Genomic DNA, 26548 nt, shown 5'->3' with positions numbered 1-26548 from the left:
TTTTTAAAAACCATATCATTCGTCAAAAATGAAGTTGATTGATGAAGTATATAGGCTAATTTTTAAATTATATGAAAATGTGATATTCTTTTTTTAAAAAGATGAAAATTTGATAAACTTAATGACTACTAATTGAAAATTAGATAGACGGAATTTAATATTTATAAAAAAAATTATTGAATGAAGTATATTTACCGACAATTATTCTTAACAAGTGGATTTCTTTCTCTTTGTATTTTATTTTTAGAACGTTGTATTAAAGTTACCCTTTTAAACCCATGAGAAGGTTTTTTTTTTCTTTTAAAAATCATACATTAATCGTAATTCTTTAAATATATTTTTAATTAAAAATTTATATATAAAAAAGATTTGTCGAACGGGCTAAATGGTCTAACAGGAAGACGTGAACTTATTTGCTTTTTTAGATTGAAGTTTTTTTTATTAGTCTCATAGATTGAAGTTTAGAATGAGGAGGAAATTATTCTATTTTAAGGAATAATAGTATTATTGACGAGTAATTGCTCTACCCCCCAAAAAAGTAGGACTTTTGGTGTGCTCATGAATTGCTTATCAAAAGTAAATTACTAAACCGTGAGAATCGACCTAATTAACATTACACGTTAATTGAACCAACCATATATGCTATGTGTTATCGTTTCTAAATGTGAAATTCATAAAAACGATTCTGCTCCGTTGGTGTACAATGACAACTCAAAAGAAGTCGATTCTGCAACCATTGTTGAACAATTAATGAAGACAACTTAAAGACCTTAGCGTTTCTTCTCAATTGAGAAGTAGGTTAACATGAAAGATATCAAGTTTGGCTGGTTAGGAAAAAATGAAGGGAGAAAGGTTGTGGATTCAAATCCTCAATTGATATTTTTAATAAAACTAACAAATTAATATTTAACAATTAAAAAAAACAAGAAAGATGTATGTTAATATTTTATACCGGTGAAAAAATAAAAATGAAACAAAAAAAAAGAAGGGCAAACTTGGGAATAACGTAATTGTCACATGCGTTTGTGCGCTGGAGATATATGTATATATATATATACTTACATACTTTGTAAACAGAAGCTGCAAAGTGCAAAGTACAGCAAAAAATACTCTTCTAATCTTAATGATTGATGGCAAAAAAGTGGAATATAACAGATTGTTATGGTTCTCCATTTCTTTCTCTCCTCCATCCCCAACTGATACAATAAAAAAATCACAAATATTATATTGCATCATAATATATAAAATTAATGAGTACTGTATATTAGTTTGGTTTCAACAGGCATTCTAAACTGAATTATATTCTCCACTTTTGTTAATATTGAAGTAAATAACAAATATTTATCCATTATGCTTTTCTTCTTCGGTTCAATTTATTCAGAAAAATACCATTGGCTTGCTTCATTCATTGGCCCTGGAATATATAGAGAGCAATTTGATTGGGACCTTTCATATTGTCTTTTATTTACAAGAAACATAACAACAAATGGAAGAATGTATGTATTTATAATACAATGTATATTAATTAATGTTAACGGAAATAAATATGCATGCACTTACGGAAAAAAAAAAAAACTGAGGAAAAAAGTTAATGGTTAAAAGAAGTGAATGTCAGAAAGGAAAGATGAAACGTTAGACACATGTCATGAGCGTAGTAGAATCACGCAATACGGGAAATGATTAACACAAAAACAGAAATGATTGTGCAATCTTTTTCGTCTTTCTCTGAGTTAATTGTTATCTCAAATTCTTCTTTTGAAAACAAAGAAGCACGTGAAGCTTCATCAATGGTTGGAGTTGCAGAAATTCTGTGCACTTGCTGGATTCTTATTCTTGGGTTGAAGGCTACTTACATAAGGCAAATGCTAGCTTGCCCTCCGTTAGTTAGAGGTGAATCTAGAAAAAAGAAAAAAAAAGAGTGAAATAATCAGTAAAATGAAATATGATTCATATTTTTATATTTTATTTTAATTTTTTTTTATTTCAATTCACTTTTATTTTATATCATTTCTTTCTATCAAATATTACCTTAAATTAGAAAGATTTTTATTGAAATGTATAAAATTGTATTATTTATAATTCTTTTGTATTCTTCTATTTTCACAATATATAAATACTTTTTTTTAATTTAATCATAAGCACTTATTATAAGCAAGACTCTTTACATAATTGTTATGCTGTGTTAAAAAAATTAATGCAATAATGCATTAGGAGACAATGTGGCTGGTTTTTTTATTATTGGTGAAATGATAGGTTAAAAAATAAAAAATAAAAACTAGTAATGATTATCTTAACTATTACTTAAGAAACTAATAAATAAAAATTATCAAAAACTAGTATAATACAATACATTAAAGTATTAAATGTTACGCTTATATCACAATATTCATAACTAGTTTTTAAATAATTTTTAGTATCCAACAATTTTCTATTTAATATATTCTCTGATCCTTTCTTTCTCTGACGGGCTGTTCATCCAAAAACGGAGAGATTCTTATCTAAAAATAACTAGGAGTTATACATGGATGGTTCGAATATGTATTTTATATAAAAATTAAAAATATAAATTAAGAAAATAACAGTTAAATTATAATAATTAAGCAACCTTTTCGAATATGGATTAAAAAACGCATAATTAATTTGTACTTTAAAAATAAAAATTAAGAATGACATATTTTTTAGGGAAGATAAACTAAAATATTAAGCACTTATAGGATAATGTACGCTAATTTAATACGAGAAATGTTATACAGGGAGAAAAAAGATTGACACGAAAATATAATGAACTTTTGTAGATCAATCATTTAAAACAAAACAGAAAATCACAAATCAAGAGATCCAATAGTAAAATGTGAAGTCAATTCTTATTGGACTTTTAAGATTGAAATAGATTAAACTATAACATTATTATGATATAAATCTTAATCAATCTTAATTGGACTTTAAAATTTAAATTTTGACATACTATATCAACAAATATCAAATATTTATTTTAAATGTTTTTTTTATAATTTTGTCATCAATTTTAAAAGTCTTATTACCTTTAATTTATTCTTATTTAGTATAAAAGAGAAATTATCATTAATAGTTAATATATCTTTTATGTTCTTTAATTTTTTTTATTTATACATTTTTTCAGATTTAAAAATAATTGCATAATTCATAGAAACTTTTCTAATTGTTATATTGTTATATATAAGTGAATCTCTCACTAAAATTTAATAATTTACCTTTTTATGAAACGTAATTAAATTTGTACCCTGTGTCCAACTGAGTTTTTTTTTTACATTTAATAATAAAAATAAAGTGGTATTTTTTATCCATTAAAAGTGAAAAAATGCTAAAAATATTTTTCAAACCAGCCGGCCAGATCTGTGTAGCTTTTGAATACATGTGTTCTTACTTGGGTTGGCAAACATGGTATATTATGCATTAAATATATTAATTTTGTTTTTCACATACCTATATTCCGCTCCATATATAGCAAGAAGGCAATTACCACCTTTTTGGCCCTTTGACTAATAAATAAAAGAGAGAGAGGCAACTAGGAAAGTACAAAATGTTGCTGCCTAATATAAATTTAGGGTATTTATTCTAAATGTCCCTATTAAGTTTGTTGCTTTTGTTTATAAAACATGCTGCTTACTTCTCTATTCCGTTTTTGCAATTTTTATTTGAAAGATAAATGATCCAATTAAGGCCTAAAAATTAGAATGGCTAACTTTATTTATTTTGGCCTCATCACCTCGGAGGCTTGAGTTGCCATGTCATTATCAAGAAAAGTGTATATTGAAAACTTTCATATTTTTCAAATTGATAAACCAGAAGAGGGAAGCGAGAAAGACAATTCAATTTCACGTTTGGATTAAAAAGTAGAGATATTGTGTGCTTGAAATACACGAAAGTACTTCAAATCCATGTCCAATAGAAAAAATATAATTTGTAATTTCTGTAGATCTTTACAGACATAAACAATTCTGTCTAGAATTTCAATCTCATTTTGATGTACATGTTCTTAATCAACAGAACTAAATTGTATCTATAAATGATACATGTGATTTAAATAAAATAAAAATAGAAATGTTTTTTTTTTCTTCCCTTTGCTTAAGAATAATCATGATTAAATTATTAAGGCTGATTTTCCTATAAATCGTTTTTCGCGGAAACAAGGAGCTTTCAAAATTATCAATAGGAAGCTTTTACCATTGATTTTATTCACTACTGTTTCTTTTCTCTATGCCTCATGGAATATAAATAAGCATTTATGCTTCAAAGGAAAAAAAATGTGAATCTAGATATACAGAATAAAACTATATTTGATTTATCAAAAAATAAAATAAATTACAAAACTATATATGCAAATAGAATTCAAGCAAGGAGGACGTGGTTGACATTGAATGGCATGCATAAATATTTTCAATTCAATAACAAATTTGAAGTTGTCCCCTAACATTGTTTATATTCTGCAAAGTGGTCCTGGCTCATTGCATCCAAACATTACCCCCAGAAAGTTCCTTAGGTTTTCTCTTTTTGACCTACCAAATTAAATAGAAGACGGACACGCCTCGAGTATAAAGTTGAATAAAAAAATAGGGTTGGGAAAGAAAGGCAGAGATAAGAGATGCCATTAGAATAATTATTATTGCTGACAAAAGTTGAATAAGCTATAGTTGTTCTCAAATTTTATTGGCACACTAACCAAAAATTAATGTTATATGTGATGTGGACCAAGTGGAGCAAAGATTCTTAGGAACAGCCTTACACAAGGACATGCGATATGGATTGGGGATGCAAATTCCCTGCTGGTTGGGTCAGGACGAATGTATACGATGGAATAGTGAAAATGCCCCACCTATCATTCTCAAGGGTAAGGGAAGATTTAGCCAAGTGTTTTATGGTTCAGGCATTGTAAAATCACCACATGTTTTCTTTCATTGTCACAAAGGTTTTAAATTGTGGTGTAGGTGACAATTTCCTTGCAACCTTTGGTACTGTGAGAGATTACAGATAAATATGACCGATGTCACTATAATTATGGTCACAATAACTCTAAAAACCTTAATATTAATTTGACCAATGTGATCACACCGATTTTAAAAACCTTGACGTTGTGACTATAATCTCTTGTTATAGATATTTTTTAAAACTTGAGTGCGACTAAGAAACACATAAAACATATAGCACACTTGTATAGACAAATCCATCCTCAAGTGGCCAAGGCATTTTTTCTTTGTGATAACACCGAATTACTTCTCGTTACCGGTCAATTCTGATGGATAGGAGAAAATTTTCAGAACCAACCATCTTCAAAGTAAAGTTCTCTTTTCTTTTTGTCACCCTTCTACGGTGTTATCCATTGGTATCCTCATATTGATCACTCAATATAAAGTAACAAACCCATTATTTCATTTATTCTTGAATTTTTTTTGCTTCAAATTTAAAGTTGCAAAAAACAAAGACAACAAACTTATGGCTAGTCACTATAGATATACGAGGCAATGACTACGCTTTGAGGAATTTTTGTATACACATTACAATACACTAGTGAACATACATAAAGTTTGTTCCATAAGAAATGATGTGTCAATATAACAATTTTTAACTTTTTTTTTTGTTCTTTATTGCTTGCCTTAGCTACTGTGAAGTCGTGATAAGATTATGATACGATCTTGGACTCTGGAAGTTGGATTTCTCACGGGAAGGAAGAGTGGTAGGACGTGTCTCCAGAACCCAAAAGACAAATTGGTTGGTGAAGTTGGTAAGGGGATAGTGGTCACAAGAAGAAGGGATTAGCACGAGACAAATATAAATTTTGGCAAAGTGAAAGAAAAAACATATGATGGTCTGTTTTGCCAGATTCTTGGATTCTAAAAGTTGCTTATGGAAGTAGCTAGGCTTTCATGATGTATTGTGCCAGATTCTAGAAATAGAAAAGAGAGGAGTCAGTGGGTGTGGGTTAAGTTCCATGTGAAATTGTCACAGGTGTTATCAGAGTTGTACAAATAAACAGCACCATAAAGAGGAGGACCATTAGCTTCTGAATGAAGACGTCCCTTTTTTTTTTGTTATCTCCTGAGAATCTTATCGAACGCATGTTGCTTTGACAAATGACAATTGACAATGAGAGAAAAAGAAAATAAAGTGGAAAGAAATTCTTTAACGGACTTTAGTGATCATTTACCAGAAAATTCTCATATTCACATTAGTATGTCCAAAGACATTTTTAAGAAAATAAAAAGGTAGATTTTTAGTATGACCAACACAATTATATGTTTGAAAGTTAATAATGGTATACAAAACTTATCTAAAAAAAATTTTGAGCGAGAGATAGAGAGAATCATGAGAAGCGTGACTTTTACGACTAATCACAATTTCACAAGAGCCTAAAATCAAAATTATTAAACTAAAAGTAAGATGATTTGGAACTTGGAAGTCCTGTTTGGCTTGGCTTTTGGTTCTGAATGGGGAAGAAGGACAAAGAGTACGTCTTCACTGAGGCCCCTCTTATTGGGTATCTAAATGATTATAATGTGAATTTACCGTACATAAGAAAACGACTTGCAAAACTATAGCCTTCCATGCATATTTATGTGCAGACACAGAGAGTGAACTAGTCTAGAACCTACTTTTTCTCATAGCCATCCATTGATACGTAACCAATTTAACCAATGCTGTCTAGTGTGCATCATAGTCTAGTTTCAACGATCCTCCAAACAGATCAAATCATGGCGTTAAATCTAAGTTTACTTACATTCATCTTATATGGGTTGTTAATATCTGCTTATGCTGTTATTAGTTTGTCTCTTTGTAGGATGTTAGCAACATATTTATTTACACTTTCTTTTTTTTTTTTAGTAAGGTGGAAGATTATCCTTAATACAGTAATAAAGTTGCTGACTTGACACTTTGAAATTCATGGGTTCAAATCCTAAAAGCGTTCTTCTGTTTTAATTTTTTTGGACCAGAAACAGTTTTTTATGCTTAAGGTAGAAGATTGTTTACATTTACTTCCTCCAGACATTCATTAAGTGAGTCTCATGCATTACGCCACTCCATTGAGTAAAACAATCATGCCGACTCCACTAAATAACTTGAATCTTCGATCAATTAAACTAGTTTCTTCTATCAAATTTCATCTAATAATAAAGAAAATGTTTAAATATATTTCTTCTGTTTCAGACATCTTAAAGAGAAAAAAATTGTTTCAAAATAGATATCATTTTACAAAATCAATGTTGCATTAAATATTTTTTAAAAAAACCACCCTTAATCAATACTTAATGAGAATAGTGGATAAAAATAAATAATTAATTAGAGAAATAAAAATTACCTAATATTTTTTATGAAATTCAATAAATTAATTATATTTCACTATTATGTAATACTTATGTTAAAACCTTAAACATATATAATATGAAATCAAGAGAATAATTAAATATTTTTAAGCACATGTAAAAAATTTACTATTAAGCATTTGCTAATGTGCTTGTTTTCACCCTTTTTGTAACATAACAATTGCCAGCCGAATTGAGTTTACTGCCCTTTCATGTTACTAGTATTCCCTCCTGTTTAACAGAAAATATTACTATATTTCTTTTCTTCAAAATTTCATTTTTTAATAGAAGTTAATAAATAAAAAACTGTTAAATTATCTCCAGTAGTTCGCTAAGAAAACTGCAACTAACAATATAAACAATGATGGATGCCACGCCATTACGTTAACATCACTAAGACGACCCAACCAGCCCAACGTCTATTTGTGATAGTGAGTCTAGTGACAAATTCAGCCCAAGGACCAAACACTGCATCACAACCCAGCATAATTGAGTCGTACGATAATCAGCTAGAAAATTAACTCAGCAGCAACCAGTAGTAAAAGCCATTAAAACACATACGATTGTATTTGTTGTTAACTTTGTATTTGCCAAGGTTTTGTTTGTTAGGTGAATTCCACTGCATGGTTGACAGTGCACGCATAATCTTGTGAAATAAAAAAAGAATATGCACAGCCCGAGGGAAAAAAAAAGGCAAAATACAAGGCTAGATCTACTTTCCTGTGAAGTATATGAGTTGGCCGATAATAAGGACATAGCCAAAAAAAAAACAAGGAAAGAATATATAAATGCATGTCTAGCATATAGGCAGAATCAGCTTTCAATCATTGGTTCGGGACCAGATGCTTCTGTGCGAGTTCTGTTTGCTTGATGGACGGAGTTAAACAGAATGTCCTTAATAACCTACATAGAAGAAATTGGCCATTATGAGCAGCCTTGCAAAGAATAATTTAACAAGGGGGAAGGAAGGGGCAATACCTGTGACATTAGACCATGCACTTGCTCCACAGTTATTTTTGCACTGTCACGAGTAATCTTAGCAAGTGGAGATTCCTCCTGCAAACCATGGAAATGTAAGTATCAAGTATGCAAGGACAAAGAACGTTAATATCGGCATTGAATGATATTCATGAATGCTGGTTCTGTACAGAACAGCTTCAAATGATTAACAGTCACAGACCTAGTATACACATTTGCATGGTTCTGTATCAGTTTCAATTTTCTTATCTCAATTAAGAATATAAAAAAGTTAGATTAAAATATTAAACAAAAAGGATCAATCAGGAGTTTATAATTAACAATTGCAAATTGTCCCAAGATTTTTGCTTCTGTGACATGTCTAGAATTCTTTTTCAAGAGAAAAAAAAGGAAGCCTTTTGAAGAGTGGGAGTAAAGAAAACAGAATTCAAGACACAAAAATAGTTTATCCCTCCATTTTCGGGAAGGGGGTATTCTCATATATACATATTACTTAGCCACACTGCCATAACATATATATAGTTTTGGCGGTGTGACTACATGGAATGCATATATATATGTGCAATGGATATATATATAATTTTACACAAATTATAGGAGAATTGCCCCCAACTAAAATAAATGTTCATCATAAAAATGTGGAAGTGATATGTAGCCCAACAATATCATGTAAACTTTTTTTTTTTTTTTGGTCAGCCAATATCATGTAAACTAATCAAACATCACATAACTTTTGCCATTTTGTGCATGCTATATGTGAGCTCGAGCAAACATGTACATACATTTAGAGAGGTAAGTAATAATAGACCAGTAAGTTGACCGAGTAAATCTAAGGTGTCAAGGGACAGCCAATATTACAAATTAAACCAGTAGAAATTCAGCTGTCTTCAGCAAAAACTAATCAAACACCAAGTGCAATTTAGTACTCCAGTAACACATTCACTTGATGATTTGACATATGACTTGGCCAAAAAGAAACAGGGTCCCAGAGGTGACAACTGGCATCCTCATTTGGAAATGCATTTATTGTGAAAAAACATATTTGAAAGGGAAAAGTAAAGATTAAAACTGTTGAGTCAAAGGACGTTTACGTCTAAAAGACGAACCAAGATCCTTTATTATTTTAATTAGATACAAACAAATACAAAAGGAAAATACTACATAATATGCATCTGATATCCTTTCAATATTTGCGTCTGATGTTTGAGATTTTGTCTGCAGAAATATTCTCCTATGCAGTACATGCTATAAAACAAAGATGTGACTACCTATTGCAATTTCTCGTACGCGCAAGCATTAAAGACAGAGCTCTATGCATGAGGAAAGAACGTGCATTAAATGATGCACCCAACGACCCTTTTTCTATCAGATCTACCCATTATGAGACAATGGATACCTAAAGACGAAGGCCTATATAAACCAGGAGCTTTTGAAGACCAAAACAAGTTGATTCTGCACAAAGTTTTCCTTACTCTTCTTCTTCAACAACTTTCTATATTTTCTTGTAAGATTAGAAAAAACTTTCAAAGCACCTTGAACATCCTGAGAGAAAAAGACTAAGTGTTTAGATTGTTTATGCGTCTATAAGACGATTCTATGTTAGTTTGTGAGCAATCATCAACCACAAATCTTGTTTGATTTGGTTAGAGTCAACAATGACTTGGTAGAACAAATTATTGGGTGTTGATCAAACATGGGGTAGAGTTTGATTTGTAAGAGTCAGAAGTGACCGTGACATACTACTTGTGACTTGTGGAAAGTTAGTGGAACTTGGTGGTTCATCAAAAACTAAACGTAGTCTCAATGATAAAGACGAACCAGTATAACTTTTTGTGTCTGTTTATCTTTTGCCTTCTCTCTGCTTTGAACTGAATTGTGTTTTAATCGTTTTAAGATAAATTGCCTTTTTACAAATTTGTTTTTCTCATCGTAAGAGTTCCTATAATAGAGGTTGTTACTCTTACAAAGTTATCCTTACAGACGAAAAATCTTGCTGGTTTGAAAAGGTTTTCAATAATTACATTAAATCACAACTCAACCCCTCCCCTTCTTGTGATATTTTGCCTTTACAAAAACTAAGACCAATAGTGATTCTGTTTTCTTTAGCTATAACTTGGCCAAACAGAAGCAGGGTCCCCAATGGCAACAAACCTCATTTGGAAATGCATTTATCCAACATTTCCAAATATTTTTTTGTTACTGTGAAAACAACACATTTAGATGGAAAAGTAAAGATTAGAACTACGACCAATAGTGATTCTGTTTTCTTTAGCTGTTAAGTATGGATTGGAAAATTGACAACAAAGTGAATATGGGGTAATGGGGTTTTGAAAAATCCTCTTGCAAACAAGAAGACATTGGGATTAAAAAAAACCTTTAGATGCCAAAGCAGCAGTTAGTCCCAACAAGCTCAACCATCCACATATCCAACATCCAAATCATGATCTTTTGTTATAACAGATTTGATTGATGAACGGCAGTAGCAAACAACTTTACCAGTTAAGTTGGCCAATGTCTGACAGACAGTTGGAACTTCATGAATATAGCAATTAATTACATGTATGCCACTTTTAAATCCCTTCTTAAAGAACAAGTCAATAAGATTCACTCTCCTATTTTAATAGAAGGTAACAAGTTGGGATGATTTGGGATGTTCTACATTACTGGAATCCAAATTCTTAGTCAGTTATATTTATGCTCTTTTCTTCTTAATGAGGAAAAAGAAAAGAAAAAATAGTTTATAGGGCAACTAGTACCACATTTAGGGCCTGTTTGTTTTAAAGTTAGGTAAAATTAAGTTGAACCATTGAACATAAGTAGGATGTGTGTCCACATTAATCTCATTATATTTACATTGGAACATAGTTTTTCATTGGAAAGACCCAGCATTAATTTTCTAACACCAAAGCAAACAGGGGCTTAATCAATCTAATGCAAAAGCCAATCTGAACCAAAATAAAATAAAATAAAAAAGTGGAAAGGAAATAAGGTAAGAAAAACTCTTGCATGCATGCATATCTTGATGCTGACTGTTGAGCATGAAACCAGAGTGAGAAAATCCATTAATGGCATGCATTACTTTAATACTCAAATGAAAGTTGGCATAAAACCATACAACTCTCTTCTCCTGACTGTAGGTTCTTACACAGTTACACCTATCATATTGGAATTAGGTTTCTAAGAAACATAAACCTCCATTCCACATAGATGTATGCATATTTCAAAATTACCATTATAAATTTCATTTTAACTTTACAACATATTAGAGACCAGACAAGCAATCCTAACAGTCAATCACTTCAGTGTAAGTGCCACACACATAATTATGATCTTGGAGGAAAAATTTATTTGGAATGAAGCGCCTAATTTTATGACATGACAAAGTGGCACCATTGATGAAGGAAACTTGGCATATGTTTACAAAGCCATAAACAAAGGTATTATATCCACTATTTGGCTCAAATTTTCTTCCCTACAATTCCTAGACTGACAAGTGAGACAGCAAAATGAAGTATACTGATCATGGATTCTCACAGCTGACCTTCAGAATTTCAATGAGTAGATGTATATCTAAATTTCCATACAGCATGAAATAGATAACAGATAAACACCCAAAAAGTTTTATGTATCGTCAAAATGCTACATTTCCATGAAACACTCCCATAGGAAGCCTCAATACAGAACATCCAATAAATGGAGTAAATTAGTAAAATACAACAACAGTCACTCACCTCTTTCTTTCTAGGTGTGGGTGCTATTAGTGGCCCAAAGCGTGAGTGTGCCAACTGATTCTCTGCTTGTTCTAGCTTCTCAGCTGCAATAAAGGAATTCTCCAACTGAGATACCCATACTTTAAAAACATAACATTCTCTAAGACAAATGCTGAACCATTCTAGTCCACAATCATGTCAACAAGAAACAGAAGAACCTAAACCAAAAATATACTGCAGCAAAAAGAGTACCTAAATCAGAGATTTGTCCAGCAACATAATCTCCATTACCCAACAGAGGAGAAGACGACAGTGTATTCACCCAATACTTGTTCCACAGCAGGTCCAAGAGGTGTGAATCAAGAGACGACTTAAAGTAAGTGATGTCCAATGCATAATACTGCAAAAGCACACGAATGGAATTGAAAAAATAATAATAATAATAATAATAAAATGAAACACGGTAATTGTAAATAAAAATTGGAAAGAAAGAAGAAGAAAGACCTGTTTACAGTGAACACCAAAGTCCTCAATCTTATTAAGAGGAATGGTCTGGTACTCAGAAACAGGCTCATCCGGAGGCTTATACCCTTCAGGGTAAGTCCTGAAAGCCCCAATCTCAACTTTCCCCGCCGAAACGGTCCTCGTCGGGTCAATCACAACCGCCAGAAACGGCTCCTGAAACTGCTGATTCAGCATCTGCGTCGAAACATCGATCCCCGACAGCCAGCAACCATAACCAGGGTGAGAGTGATACCATCCCACTACATTCTCCAACCGCCCTGCCTATAAATAAAAAATAAAATAAATCAATCAAATTGAAATTAGGGTTATGGTTAGGGTTTAAGTGAGCGAACGAACGAACGAACCTGTTTGTTTGTCTGTGAATAATCGACCATGTACTCGTACGCATCGGCCTGGGCATTGACGCGAGTCTCAGTGCCTTCGACGGGGAGGGCGAAGGCGTCCATGACGATGATGGCGTCGGCGTCGGTCTTGCCCTGCATGAGGCCCATGACCTCGATGGTGCCGCCGGAGCGCGCGTGGACGACCATCTTGAGGAGCGCGAGTGCGGAGATCTTCACGCGCTTGAAGTAGTGGGGGTCGTTGGCCCAGGGCTTGTCGCGCTGGAACTCGTTCTGGCCCGCCTCGTCGTAGTAGAAGATCGAGTCGTCGGCGCTTGTCGTGGTGGTTGTGGAGGAGATGGCGGCGCCGCCCGGAGTGTCCATCGGGATGATGTTGTTCTCGAGTTCCCATGTTTTCTGCGCGATCGCCGACGAAGACGACAACCCTTCCATTTCTTTGCCTTGCATATTGCAGCACTTGGACCAGACCGCTCTTCTACTACTCTTACTATCACACTCTTTGTTTTTAGCTGCCTCTACACACTAAATTTGAAGTGCATTATGTATTTATGTTTTTGCCTGGTTTGGTTTTCTTCCATTAACTATAACTTTTAAAACTTAATGATTTAAAATAAAATAGCTGTAAAATATAATTAATCAAAAAGTGACATTAAACTAAATTTGAATTAACAAATATTTTTCTGTTATTCAAATATTTTCTTTTATAAGGGTATTTAATTCGAAGATTATTTTATAAATAAATAAATTAAGGAGATTTTTATGTTTTCTTTATTAGGATGCATGGGCTTTTTTACTAGATAGGGTAAAATCAAGATAAGTCGTAATAGATGTTACGACTTTTATAATTTCAGTTCAAATTCTTTTTTTTTTACGGCTTTAAAGTTGTAAATTTTTTTAAAACTAAAGTTGTAAAAAGTCATAAAACCTTTTTCTTAAAATTTTTTAAAGATTTACAACTTTAAAGTGGTAAACCTATTGTTTATTTTCTTTTTATAAACCTGTTTTTTTTCGTAAATCTGTTTTTTTTAATTTATAATTTTTTATGGTTTTATTTTTATTTTAAATAAAAAAATTTAAAATATATTTAAATATATAATAAATAATATTAAATTGACTTACTTATTAGTATATTTTTTTATGATTTTATTTGATATGTTATTATTTTATTTTAATATTTTATTATTTAAAACATGTTATATATATTTTTAATATAGCTTACTTTAAATGTTTTTTATTTAAAGTTTAAATAATCTATCAATAAAATTAAAAACAACATAATTGATACATTAATATAAAACGCATAATACAAATGAAAGAAAAACATAAAAATTACAAATTATTTTAGTCATGTACTTGTTTGTATGGAGAGTTAGTACGATGATGTCATTTACTTCTACCTAATAAGCATTTCTTAGGCCTATTTGGAATAATTAGTTCGTCCATCTCATTATGTATTCGAGTAGTGACCGGCCTATTTGATGTCTATTATCGTTTCGAAGGATCAGACATAAAATGCGGACCTAAATATTGAGGTCATGTGTCTTCACTTCCAATAGAGTGAAAATGATGTTGATAAACTTTGAAAATGTTTTCAAAGGATAAGTCAACTTAATATTATTTATTATATATTTAAATATATATTTTTAATTTTTTTATTTAAAATAAAATAAAAATAAAATCATAAACAATTATAAATTAAAAAAAACAGGTTTATGAAAAGAGAAAAAAAACAAGTTTACAAAAAAAAAACAAGTTTACGACTTCAAAGTCATAAACCTTTGAAAAATTAAAAAAAAAAGTTTTACCACTTTAAAGTCGTAAAACAAAAAAAAAATCATTGTAAATAATTTTACGACTTCAATTAAAAAAAATAAAAAGTCATAACATATATTACGACTTCTGAGTTAAAAGTTGTAACACCTATTATGACTTACTCCGTTTTGGATAATTTTTAAAATATACTCCCAATTGGAAAATTGTTTAAAATTTTACCCCCTAATTGGTAAAAAGGTCCAAATAGTGAGTAAACTAAAATTTTAAATGCGATTTTGATCATGTATTTTATTGCATCTGTAATTTTGTTTTATCTATTTTAAAATGAGGATATTTGATTCTCTTATTTTTAAACATATATAATTTTGGTCTTCTTATTTCAAAATACAAATATTCGGTCTCTATATTTTAAAAAATCTATAATTTTGATTCTTATATTTTAGAAAAATACACAATTTTAGTTTAATATTTAATTTTGCTTGTGTTTTATTTCTTTTATTTTTTTTTTACTTTGTAATTGATAAAATCATTTATTGAGGATATCTTTAATGAATATATTAGGTTTAAGGTTTAATTAGACAAAAATAAAAAGACAGAAACAATTGAGAATTTGACCAAAATTAAAAAATTTCTAAAATAAAAAGACCATATGTCTCTAATTTAAAATGAAAGAGTCAAAATCATAAATTTTTTAGAATAAAAAGACTAAATGTCTCAATTTTAAAATGATGGAATAAAAATTATAAATTGAACAAAATAGAAAGAATATAATTGCCCAATACTTTTTATATATGATTATTCTATTATATTTTAATATAATAAATTAATGTAAAAAATAATATTTAAATTAATTTGAAAACAACAATATATTTATTATAATAATTTTTAAAATTATAGAACTTATTAAAAATTAAAATAATATTTAATTCAATTTTAATTTAAGATAATTTGAAATTGAAATGATATTATTATTATTATATTTTAAAATCAAATATGATTTCATTTAAATTTGAATTTGGATATAATAAATTAAATTTAAATTTTGAAGAAAATATATATTAACCATAACAATAATAATTTAAATTTGAAAAGGTTGTAATTTTTTATAAAAAAAACAATTTTAGTGTAATAAATGGAGATGAAAATTACTAATTTATAATCTTTTGTGCAACGAGAAAAAGAAAAGATAATATAAAAAGTAAGCTTTTTATTTTCGAAGAAATATAGGAAGTAAGTCAATTGATCTATAAAATGGGTACTTAAATAATATAAGAATAGATATTTAAACTTTATAAATATATACATTGTTTAGTATAATTGTGTGAGTTAATTGTTTCCAAATTATTTCAGTTTAACCAATAATATCAAGTTTAAATCTAAAATATTTAATTAATGATTAAAAATTAAACTGTTCTCTCATCATAATTTGTAATATATGATCAATTGATTTTTTTTTCATCCATAAAATTAAAATTCAAAATTTGTCTAAGAAAATTAAGTTTATATCACTCAAACCAACTAGCGACTTGGTAACAAAATTGTATTACTTTAACAATCATACAAAAGACATTTTAATTCATTTTTAGTGAAAATTCTTGTACAATAACAATGAATACTTATTAACCCAAAGGATTCATCCAGTAGCATAAGATCTGCTAAAAAATCCCTTACTGAAATTAATCTTTAAATTAATGGATTGAAAAACACATGTAATTTCTGACTTAGAAAAAAACAAACAATGCATACTTACTAACCTCTAAATCCATTAGTTAATTGTTTTTTTAGGGATAGTTACAAATTATTATCTGAAATATTACATTTAAAAATTAGCCATAATCTTTCAACAACCACAATGAAGTATCGTATAAATCATTAAAGGACTAAAATTAAAATTAAAATCTTTTAAAAAATTGTAAAAAAAATACTTTATAGAAACCAAAAGATTATTTAAGTCACTCTTTCATTTTCTTTTTATCAACTTTTCCACTTAAACCTGTCAAACCAAATTAAGTACCTGAGAATCTAACTCGGCTAAACAATGTGCGTAAATCCTTGTTAATCCACTAATTCCCACATTCAATTCTTCCAAATTAAAAATACATAAATAAATACAACGATGCATACAAAAAACCTTTCAAGTCATCAAACTCAAACTAATTCGAGTACTGGAATGTTACAAAATGTTATGATTCCTGGAGGAGCCTCATTCAGGCTGCACAAGTTCGTACATGTCCCATAAATCCGTGTAAGCTAGTTAACCAGCTAAAAAAGAAAAAAAGAACATGTCGCTAATTTAACCATTTTATACAGCAAATACATTCCAATTCCTGAACCTGAACCTGATTTCCCTGAACGTAATCGCCCAAAAAAGAAGAAAGAACAGATGAAAGAAAAAATAAACCTAAGTTGACGTAGACTCATTCGTGAATATTATTAATCTCACAACAAATGACCTGGCAGAATCCCTACTTTCTAAGCTAACAGTGACTTACAATTTAACATACATAATACAACAGGCATCATTTGACACCCTTGCTCCTGCCCCTTCTGTTGTATCTGGTTGTAATTCTTCTTCCCTTTTGCTTAGCAATGCTAGTTGGTGTGGCTGGCAAACCTAATTCTACACCCGGCTGAGAAGTATCATGTTGAACCTCATACATACTGGAACTGTTCTGTGAACCAGAGGCAACACGGTCAGCAACAGAGTCATCCCCAATCACATCAGGCACCTCCGTTGATTCACGCAACGTCTGACACTCCTCTTGCTCAAGAACACCTTGTGCTGTCCTTTCCTGACTTGAATCGGTTGTATTGGGTTTGTTGTCCAATGTTTTTGTGTTCTGTTCAATAACCTGCCCTGCATTGAAACTAGCATACAGGAAAATAGCAGAATTAATTTAAATTTACTATTTTGATAACTGGAATAAGAAATGAAGGGTTTCTTTTCCTAGACAGGTGGGAAAAAAAGTCAGTTGATTTTGCCACACATTTCAAGTCAAATAAAAAATTGTTCATTCCAAATTAGGCAATTGAGGAAGTAAGGTTACCAACAGAGAATCATGCTATTAGGTAATGACTAATGAGTAATGACTTTAGTAATGTGATGAGCGTAAAAGTAAAATTTAATCAATAATTTTACGCTCCACTGATTAAATAAAAGCAAAAGGCACCTAGGTTATATATAAATAGGTTTTACATTGAGAATATTCAACATCAAAGAAAAGCCTGTGAACCATAAATTTACCTTGGCCCTGAAGAGGGAAACCCATTTGCCAATGCATCTTCGGCTCCAACCTTCTCTTTGATTACTAAGTGGTTACTATCTTGTAATCTAGAATTTATAGCTGCATTCAAATGAAGGATCAGCATATAAAATGAAAACTAACATTAAGAATACTGACTTAAATATTTAAACTCTAGAGCACAAGGGAGAAATTTATCATAACCGAACAAGGGGAAAACACCATAAATCTATCAACACATGCAAGATTCTGTAGATTACCACCCTGATCTATGTAAACATATCCTCATGAAAATGCATAACATATTTAATCAGAAAACATTAAAATTGGATCCAATCATACTCCTTATAAAATGTGCAGATCATACACCCTAGCTAAAGGACAAACTCAGAACAAACTGAGTAACAATAAGTGAATAAAGGTTTGATTATGTGCAAATTCTATCAGAGAATATGGACACAAAGAACTAGAGTACAAAACGCAAGGAAGTTTATACTGCATATATAATTTTTAGAAGCAAATAGTGCACTTGCAGCAATATATGCAACAAATATGAAAAACACATCTATTTTGAAATACACACACACCAAATTAGTCCCTAAAATTACAAGCATTAGTCAATTTACTTCTTAAAAACTTCGTACCCCATTGCCCAGAGGCTCTTCGCTATGCGAAGGTATGGGGGAGGGATGTTGTACGCAGCCTTACCCTTGCATATGCAAAGAGGCTGTTTCCGGATTCGAACCCATGACCAACAAGTCACCAAGGCACAACTTTACCGTTGCACCAGGGCTCGCCCTCAGTCAATTTACTTCTTAAAACTATAAAAATATCATTTTAATACTTGAAATTGACAAATAACAGTCAGTCTATATAGTAGTAAACTGTAATTTCAGAGACTAAAATGACCACTGTTTGGTAATGCCTGGAATTTAAAAGAACTATTGTTGGACTATTTGGTGCAATACCAGTAATATACACACATACACACAAACAACTCCTGCTGCATAAAAACACAAGAAAATTATTTCTAAAAGTAATATCTAATATGATGGAAACTGAGAGTCAGGGACAGTTATATCAGTTGTGGACAGAGAAAACTCTGTAGGAGACATTTGTCTCTGGGACAAGTGTATAGTTGTATTTGAGTAATAGGAGACTTTTGTCTCAGGGACAGCAAGTGTATTGCTATATTGTGCGATTTCAGTGTTCAATATTATATTTTATTACTTTTATCAATTGGTATTCTATCTATCATAATAAATATCTCCTGTCCCTACGAAACCCCAAGTGAGATGATTTGGGCCACAAAACTGCAAGAAGGGGCAGCGAGGCCTCACAATCAAGCAATCTTACACTATTGGGAGGCTTTTCTGTTTTGACCAAACATAAGTTGTGAATCCCAAAGTGCAGAAATAAAAAAGGCTGAAACTTCTCTGCATGCATTGCACATTGCAACAAAACATTGAATGAATTATTTTCACCTGAATGGAGGACAACAAGCCTCCACCAGCAATCCAAATGCACTGGGGGGTGTCAAAGGCCTACAATAGTCAGATAGTCCCCTAGCTTATGGGAGATATGGGGTTGTGTTTACTCAATTTTCAGCCAAATTCAACACAGAAAGCCATAAGAATTGCACATTTTAGCATTGTGCAATTGCCCATGGTGCACAGCTAAATGCTATAGTATCTCTGAATAGCATCATTAACAACTGTAACTATATAAGTTGCAAATAGCACATTACATCAACGGTCAACCGAGCATGTTTTCTAATCATAAGGCAGCCAAAGGAACTGATTCATACCATCTCTAGTTTCTTCAACTGAGTCTAGCTGATGACCAGACCCATTTGTGTCACTGATGCCATTGACTTTAACCAGACTGCCATCCCTGTTACATTCAGAAAAATGCTAAAATTAGAAAACAAATAATACGAAGGGCCAGAATTCATACAAAAAGCCTGACCATATCTCTGTACATGGGACACTTGGTAATCATAGACATTGACAGGATTAAACTCAACATACTTTCTAACTGTTGTCAGTCTTGCACATCATGGGTTCAAGAGTTGCAAAATTTTTCTGGTGGTCACCCAAGAGCAATGACAATAATCAAATACAGGGAACTTTTTTTGCAATATAGGAAAGTTAAAAATTCCAAAAATCAGCCAAAAGAAAGTGTCAAAAAGGTGATCAACAGATCAAACTAGAGAGAATTAAGGACCTTAAATTCATTGTATAAGATAAAGTTGGGGTGACAAGGGAGAATAAGGTAATGCCAGAGAGTAAATGAGAAAACACTTAACCTGGCGAAATATACCAGCACAACTTTATTGAAAAGAAATGGCAACATGATAGAAATACTCTAACCTGTGCATATCATCCGAGGACCCATCTCTTAGTCCTGAAGTAGTTATTTCTCTGCTGCCATCTTCTGTACCTATGTGGCATGGATTTTCATAAGCAAAGTAAAACTGTAAAACTTCTACTGAGAGATGGTGGGATAAAACTATTTTACAATACATGAAAAAAGAACTTTATCAGCTAGTCAAGCTGCATTAACACAAAGAACAATGGATTTATACTTGTAAGTAGTTAAATCATACTTCTCTGCTCAAATAATAACAATTAGCGAATAATGTCTGTCAAATTGGCCAATTATAATTCTCCAGAATATCTCAAAAGCAAAAGCATTGATAATTAACAAATGGTTTTGTTTCTAAAACATATTTGATCAACAAATTAGGTATATTATCATAGTCAGCAGTTGTGTTACCTCTGGTCTGCTGAACAGCAACAGAGCCCTTAGAAAAAAGAAAAGAGAATCGTGTTAGACATGAAATAGAGTTGATCTTTAAAAATCCTTGAATGTATTACAAGGGGGCTTATTATATAAACTTCAGTTCAGATGCACACCTGATTCTGTTCAAAATTAGTGTTAACTGGATTAGACAGCACAGACTCAGGTTGGAATTCATCCAGTTTACTCTCCAAATCTGAAGAAGGGAAATGAAGTTAATTGAGAAAATCACTGAGAGGCTCTACAAGTTTTAAGGAATAAATATGTTTTACCAATAAAACAATTTATTATCAGAATAAACCAACAGGCCTCCTAAAGCAGTAGAATCATACCTGGAGAGACCTGAGAACCTAAGCCTCTGGCCAAGTTCACAGATGCATCAACTAAATTTGTTGAATTATGTACTCTCTCTCCCAAACTAGCTCCAATATTTTCAATAGCTGAAGAGTTTACATTATTTTTATTCTCCATGGCAAATGCAGACCAGTCAATTTTTGAGGATGGAAGTGATCTAAGCAATTCCTCTGTTGCCCTGGATCTTACTCTTCGTATTTCATCCTGAATACTCCATGAACCAGTAGCAGCAGAATCCCTTTTCAACTGCATTGCAGTATCAGCCCAAATAAAACAATCCATCAACACAACATCTGAATACTGTAACTCGATCAACCCAAATGACAACCCAGCCATGATTGATAGAAGCAATTCATGTATATTCCGTGACAAATGACATTCCAGAACATTAAAAATTCTATCAAGGTACATCACATAATTTACTTTGTATTACCATATAAAATAATTAAGGCAACTAACTGGTGAAAAAGGAAAACATAAATCCTTTGGTGAAAATAATCAAGGTACATCACATAATTTACTTTGTATTACAACAACTGTATTAGTTTTCAAAATTTTAAGTTCATGAAATTTAGTAATAATAAATTTTCTGGTTTAACTATGCCTTGTGCCAGCAATATCTGCTCAAAATGTAGGACCCAATTTTCTAAATATAATTTCCAAAGTAATTGACATATAGGTAAAAATCTCAGTTTGAAAACAAAATTAGCTAGTAAAAAAAACCAATAAGATATATATGTGATTTCCAAAAACAAATAACACATTAAATGGCACCTTGGAGGATGGCATAGAATTGTTGCCAAATAGATATGGTGTTTCTTCTTTGAATAGCTGAATTCCAGATGGTGTTTGAGGTTTAGTATGGTCTATAGAAGGTGATGCCCATGGAGGGCGTGTGCACATATACGACTTGGCCACATCCACTGGTGATCCTTCATCTTTGGGATCCTGTGTATCAGCCAGGTATACAGGTAAAAACAAACCATTAATGTGAAAACCATGACATAATGTATGTTTAAAAAGGGGAAGGAGATAACATGTACAATGATGAAACATGAATATATGTTTCTCCACAAACTAAGAGACAGAGTTACTAACTTGTGGTAATGCAACCAAGTTCAAACTAAGACTTCCATAACCTATATCTGTATTTGTATCTAATGCTGACTTCTTTTCCTGCAGCCATTTCTTTGCCTCCATAATGGCAACATCATGGAGCTCAGGTGAATCTGTATCTAAGAAATAATTAAAATCCATGGTCACGAAACAGTAATATGTTAAAACAGAGCTTAGTGTGTAGAGAATACCACTTCCAAGAATCTTGTTGGACATATCCGTTGGCCTCTTATCCCCATCATCATCATTTGCAGGATCTACCACTCTTGATCTTATTATTTTTATTAACCGGTCACATTCTTCCCTGATCAAAAATTACACTATTAGAATCTTATTCCGAACAACTAGAGGAAACAGTTTATGTATGCATAAATGCAGTTCCACTCTCTAAAGTTTATATAACACATATAGCTCAAGATCCACAAATTTTAGTTCAAAGCATTGATGTATTTGGCTATTCTAACATAATGAGTGCAATTTATAAGGTAAAGTGTCGTATATCTGTTGATTGAAAGAAAAAAAAAACAGTTGAGATTTTAACAACTTTATAATTTGTTATACACGTGTATGTATTCTATCACAATATCAACCCTTTATTGAATCAGTTATTACTTTGCACTTCACCTTCTAAAGTGTATGCCTCATGTTAGAGGAGTAAAATCCATCACTGATATATGCAGCATAGCACCCTGTATATGATTATGTTCTTTGTCTGGCCTGGGTTAATGCTTATTTTTTAAAAGTTCCAAAATTTAGGCAAGTTAAAATCATCAAGACTGTACATAATTGGAGGAAAATTTTAAGTCAAACAATGCTGAGTCTTTTGTAAATTTAAAAATTCAGAATTGTCTTCTATGATTTGACAACTAGCATCAGGGATTCTGGATGGTAATCATGGTATACAAGTAGATAACTAGGTAATAGAATTATATTAGAGGCTAAAATTACTGATAATTTTAAATTCAACCCTATGAAAAATAATAGATGGCCCTAAAACCAGGATGCATAAATAATCATATAGTGTGTTTTTATTTAACTACAGGAAATTACATTGTTGACAAAAGAATATCTAGAACTTTCAACAAATTATCATATGCTAACGCAAGGGTGTAAAAAGTAAGAAACAGCAAAGGAAATATCCACATTTTAAACTTGTAACTAATATAAATTCTTCAGTACCTTGAGAATGACTCCTTCATAAGTAGTTGCTCAATCATATGCTTGTTTTTGCTATTCCTGACAAAAGGCTGGAGCCCCTTCACAGAAAAATTGATCAGTTTCGAAGTCCCATCCTTTCATCACAGATATCAATAAAAATGTGTAATGCTATTAGACGAAACAAGGGGACTCATGAAGACAAGAAACTATCGATCAAAACTGTAACTGAATGAAAACATAATCTACAGTGCTGTCAAAAGCCCAGGCATTTTTAAAAATGATTAATGCTTCAGAAAGTTACCAAAAACTCATAAGTTTGTGGAACAAATAAGTTGTCTAAGAGGAAGGACTAGGGATGAAGTCTTCTAAAATTACCAAAGGCCCATAAGTTAGTGGAACAAGTTGCCTGAGAGAAAATATTAAGAACAATGCCATGTCTCTGCAACCTACATGTGAGGGCATGCATCAACATGCATTGCATGCATAGTAAGTAAAAGCAAATCAATTTCCCACCAAGGAAAACTGACATTCATAATTTATGCGTATGCATTACAAACCAACAAAACCTATTGAAAATAACTACTTTCTAGAATAAACAAAAAAAAAAGCCCTAAACCAAGCACAACATAACAGAGATTCAACTACCTTGCTCAACGCCACATCACCTTCAGAAGGGTTATCATTTTCATCATCGAAAGTACCAACTTCCTCTGCAAAATTAAACACCAAGCACATCTTTTAGTAGGGGACAGCTATAGCAACAGCCCAAAACCAAAAGACATACATATTTTGTTTTTTCAACAAAGCACGACCATGACCCATACTCAAAGCTAAATTTAAAACACATAACAGATTCACCCAACTTCGTCTATTTTTCAAACCCAATCAAGCACTTTAATTACGAAGCACCACCTACCTTGACTACTAGATCTACCAAACCTAGATCAACTAAAGTCAAAATAAAATAAAGGCAGCATACACAAGCTCTGTTACTCCACTCCACATACTCAACATAAAACAAAATCCCTGTATTAACGAAATTAAAACCAAAAAGTACAGAAACCCTAGTAGTTCAAGTACAGCAGTATAACGGTAAGAAAAGTGCGTATGCATTAAATTAGAGTCATTACCAGCATCGGAATCGTTAGCCGAAGAGGAGAGAGAACAAGTAGCAGAGGAAGAATCAGAAGGAGAATTGTCGAGATCCAAAACAGAGGAGAAGATTTTTCCGGCGCCAGAAGCAATGAAACGCGAGGGAGAGATAACGAAACGCGAGAGCCAATTAGGGCTCGGAGGCTCCGGCGGAGGAGCGGGTCGGTCGTAGGGGGTGTGGCTCCTCGCGGCGGCGCTCCGGCGCGTTCGGACGATTTTGCCGCCGGATCGAGATCCGGGAACGGAAGCCATCGAAGCACGTGGAAAGTGCTTTTGTTTCGTTAAAGAGAGAGTTCAAATTTTCAGTTCCAAACACCACTTCACTCTTCTCTTCTCTTCTTATTCCAAAACCTCTCTTCCCGGAAACAGACGCCGAGTTTGATTGTTGTAGCGGTTATCTTCGGTTTATTGCGTTTTTTCTTTTTTCTTTTTTCTTTTAATGTTTGTTTTTATCGTCAGTGTGTGCTGTGTTGTGGGCCAGGAAAAATGTTGCCTCTCCCCCTTTGTTATTTAAATAACAAAAAGCATATGCTCGTGTAGGGTCTTTAATTTTTTTTCCTGAGACTAAAGTCCAAAGGTATCTTTCGGGAATAAATTTGTGTGTGTTACAGCTTTTTTCAAGAGAATTATAATCAGAAAAAATTGTCGCTAAGAGAATCAGGTTTTACTTTTATATAATTAAACTTAAATTTAAAATTTTAAAAATATTTTTAATATACATTATAATATAATTAAATTTAATAATAAATAAATATCATTAAATATATACATTATATTTTAGATTTATAAGAAGTCATTTAATTATTAATGTAAGGTTATTTTTAACTTTTTGTTTTCAAGGAATCATATATATTCTTTAGAAAAATTTACTCAAATCAGATATAATTATTGTAGGTAATAAAATTCTCTCTATGAATATTTAAGTTGTTACAAACATGTGCAACATTTTTATTTATTGATAATTTCTTTTAGAAATAGAAATTAAAAAAAAGTAAACTAGAAGGATAGAAAGTTAAAAAAATCAAATACATGAATAAAAAAGATAGTTTTAAATAGTTGAAATAATTTTTTGAATTAATTGTGAGAATAATATATGAAATAAACGTCTAAACGAGAATATATATATATATATATATATATATAATAATTTACAGTTTAAGAGTATATTACTATATAACAAAAAAAAATCAGTCATAAAGTTAGTTTTATCACGTTTAAAATGCATTTTTTAAGGCCGCTTGTGAGAAAATAGTTTAATGTAAATGTTGTTTACACTTTTATCCAATAAAATTCTATCCTTCTTAAATTTATTAATTTTTATAATAATTTTATTAGAGCTCATAAGTAAAGTTGATTTTAGATCGATTGATAAAAAGTGTGTGTCTATTAATTTCAAATTGTTTTTCTTACATAAAAATTTATAATTTATAATTCTAGACAAAAAGAATAACGTACTATAAAAACGTTAAATGATTTATACTTATGTTAAAAATTTGAACCAACGGCCACACCTTTGTTTAATGTTGGTTCATATAGAAAGCCACCCAGCCCCTGTTTCTTTCTATCCTTGTTTTCGTATTCAATTACTTTCTTGGTTTTTGACTCCTTATCTATAGAATGATTGACTTGTGAGTTACGGTGATAATTAAACAAAAAAGTCTTCAAACACATAACAATGTATGAAATTGAGTTAATTATTAGGGTTGAAAAGAAAGGATAAGAGGAGCAGAGAAGAATGAAGAATAAATAATCGTCTAAAAAAAGGAAGAATAAATAATCCTTCAATTTGAAAGGACTCAAAGGAGAAAAAGCAATAAAAGAATATTATGAAAATTGCTTAATAACATACATGAAAGCATTTTCGGACAAAATGTTATGAAGGAACATCATATTATATTATTGGTCATGTATTTAATTATAAATTTATAAGAATAGTTGGATTTTACAGAAAACATGGTATTATACTATTAGTTGTTGACGGTTTTCGTACGTAAATTTGATACTATTCAATCCAACGTTATCATGAGTGAGTTATTATAAACTCCTGAAATGATTATTGATTT

At 31.3% G+C, this 26548-nt stretch overlaps 2 protein-coding genes across 7 annotated transcripts; both read right to left on the bottom strand.

Moving 5' to 3' along the window:
- Positions 1–7873: 7873 nt before the first annotated feature.
- Positions 7874–13424, bottom strand: LOC114409038 (COP9 signalosome complex subunit 5a-like). The gene is made up of 6 exons (XM_028372324.1): positions 12892–13424; positions 12527–12808; positions 12275–12422; positions 12044–12126; positions 8313–8390; positions 7874–8237 (listed from the first exon to the last, which is right to left on the bottom strand). The coding sequence occupies exons 1-6, from the start codon at positions 13333–13335 to the stop codon at positions 8148–8150; spliced, it is 1125 nt and encodes a 374-aa protein (XP_028228125.1). The 5' UTR covers positions 13336–13424; the 3' UTR covers positions 7874–8147.
- A 3356-nt stretch (positions 13425–16780) lies between these two features.
- Positions 16781–24931, bottom strand: LOC114409037 (protein KAKU4-like). 6 transcript variants are annotated; one of them, XM_028372321.1, is made up of 13 exons: positions 24464–24931; positions 23979–24043; positions 23355–23431; positions 22367–22479; positions 22158–22294; positions 21834–22007; positions 21038–21305; positions 20822–20901; positions 20682–20709; positions 20276–20339; positions 19711–19796; positions 17906–18005; positions 16781–17529 (listed from the first exon to the last, which is right to left on the bottom strand). In XM_028372321.1, exons 1-13 carry the CDS (start codon positions 24735–24737, stop codon positions 17181–17183), a joined length of 1815 nt encoding a protein of 604 aa, XP_028228122.1. In that variant the 5' UTR covers positions 24738–24931; the 3' UTR covers positions 16781–17180. The 6 variants fall into 6 exon arrangements, with proteins under 6 accessions (XP_028228122.1, XP_028228120.1, XP_028228124.1 ...); XM_028372319.1 differs by having other exon boundaries at positions 20276–20345; positions 22370–22479; positions 24464–24930; XM_028372323.1 differs by having other exon boundaries at positions 20276–20345; positions 22158–22288; positions 22370–22479; positions 24464–24929.
- Between the last annotated feature and the right edge of the window lie 1617 nt (positions 24932–26548).

This window comes from Glycine soja, chromosome 4, assembly GCF_004193775.1.
Source record: "Glycine soja cultivar W05 chromosome 4, ASM419377v2, whole genome shotgun sequence".
NCBI lineage: Eukaryota > Viridiplantae > Streptophyta > Magnoliopsida > Fabales > Fabaceae > Glycine > Glycine soja.
The sequence above is the reverse complement of the archived record's forward strand: the minus strand, read 5'-3'. Positions and strand labels throughout refer to the sequence as shown.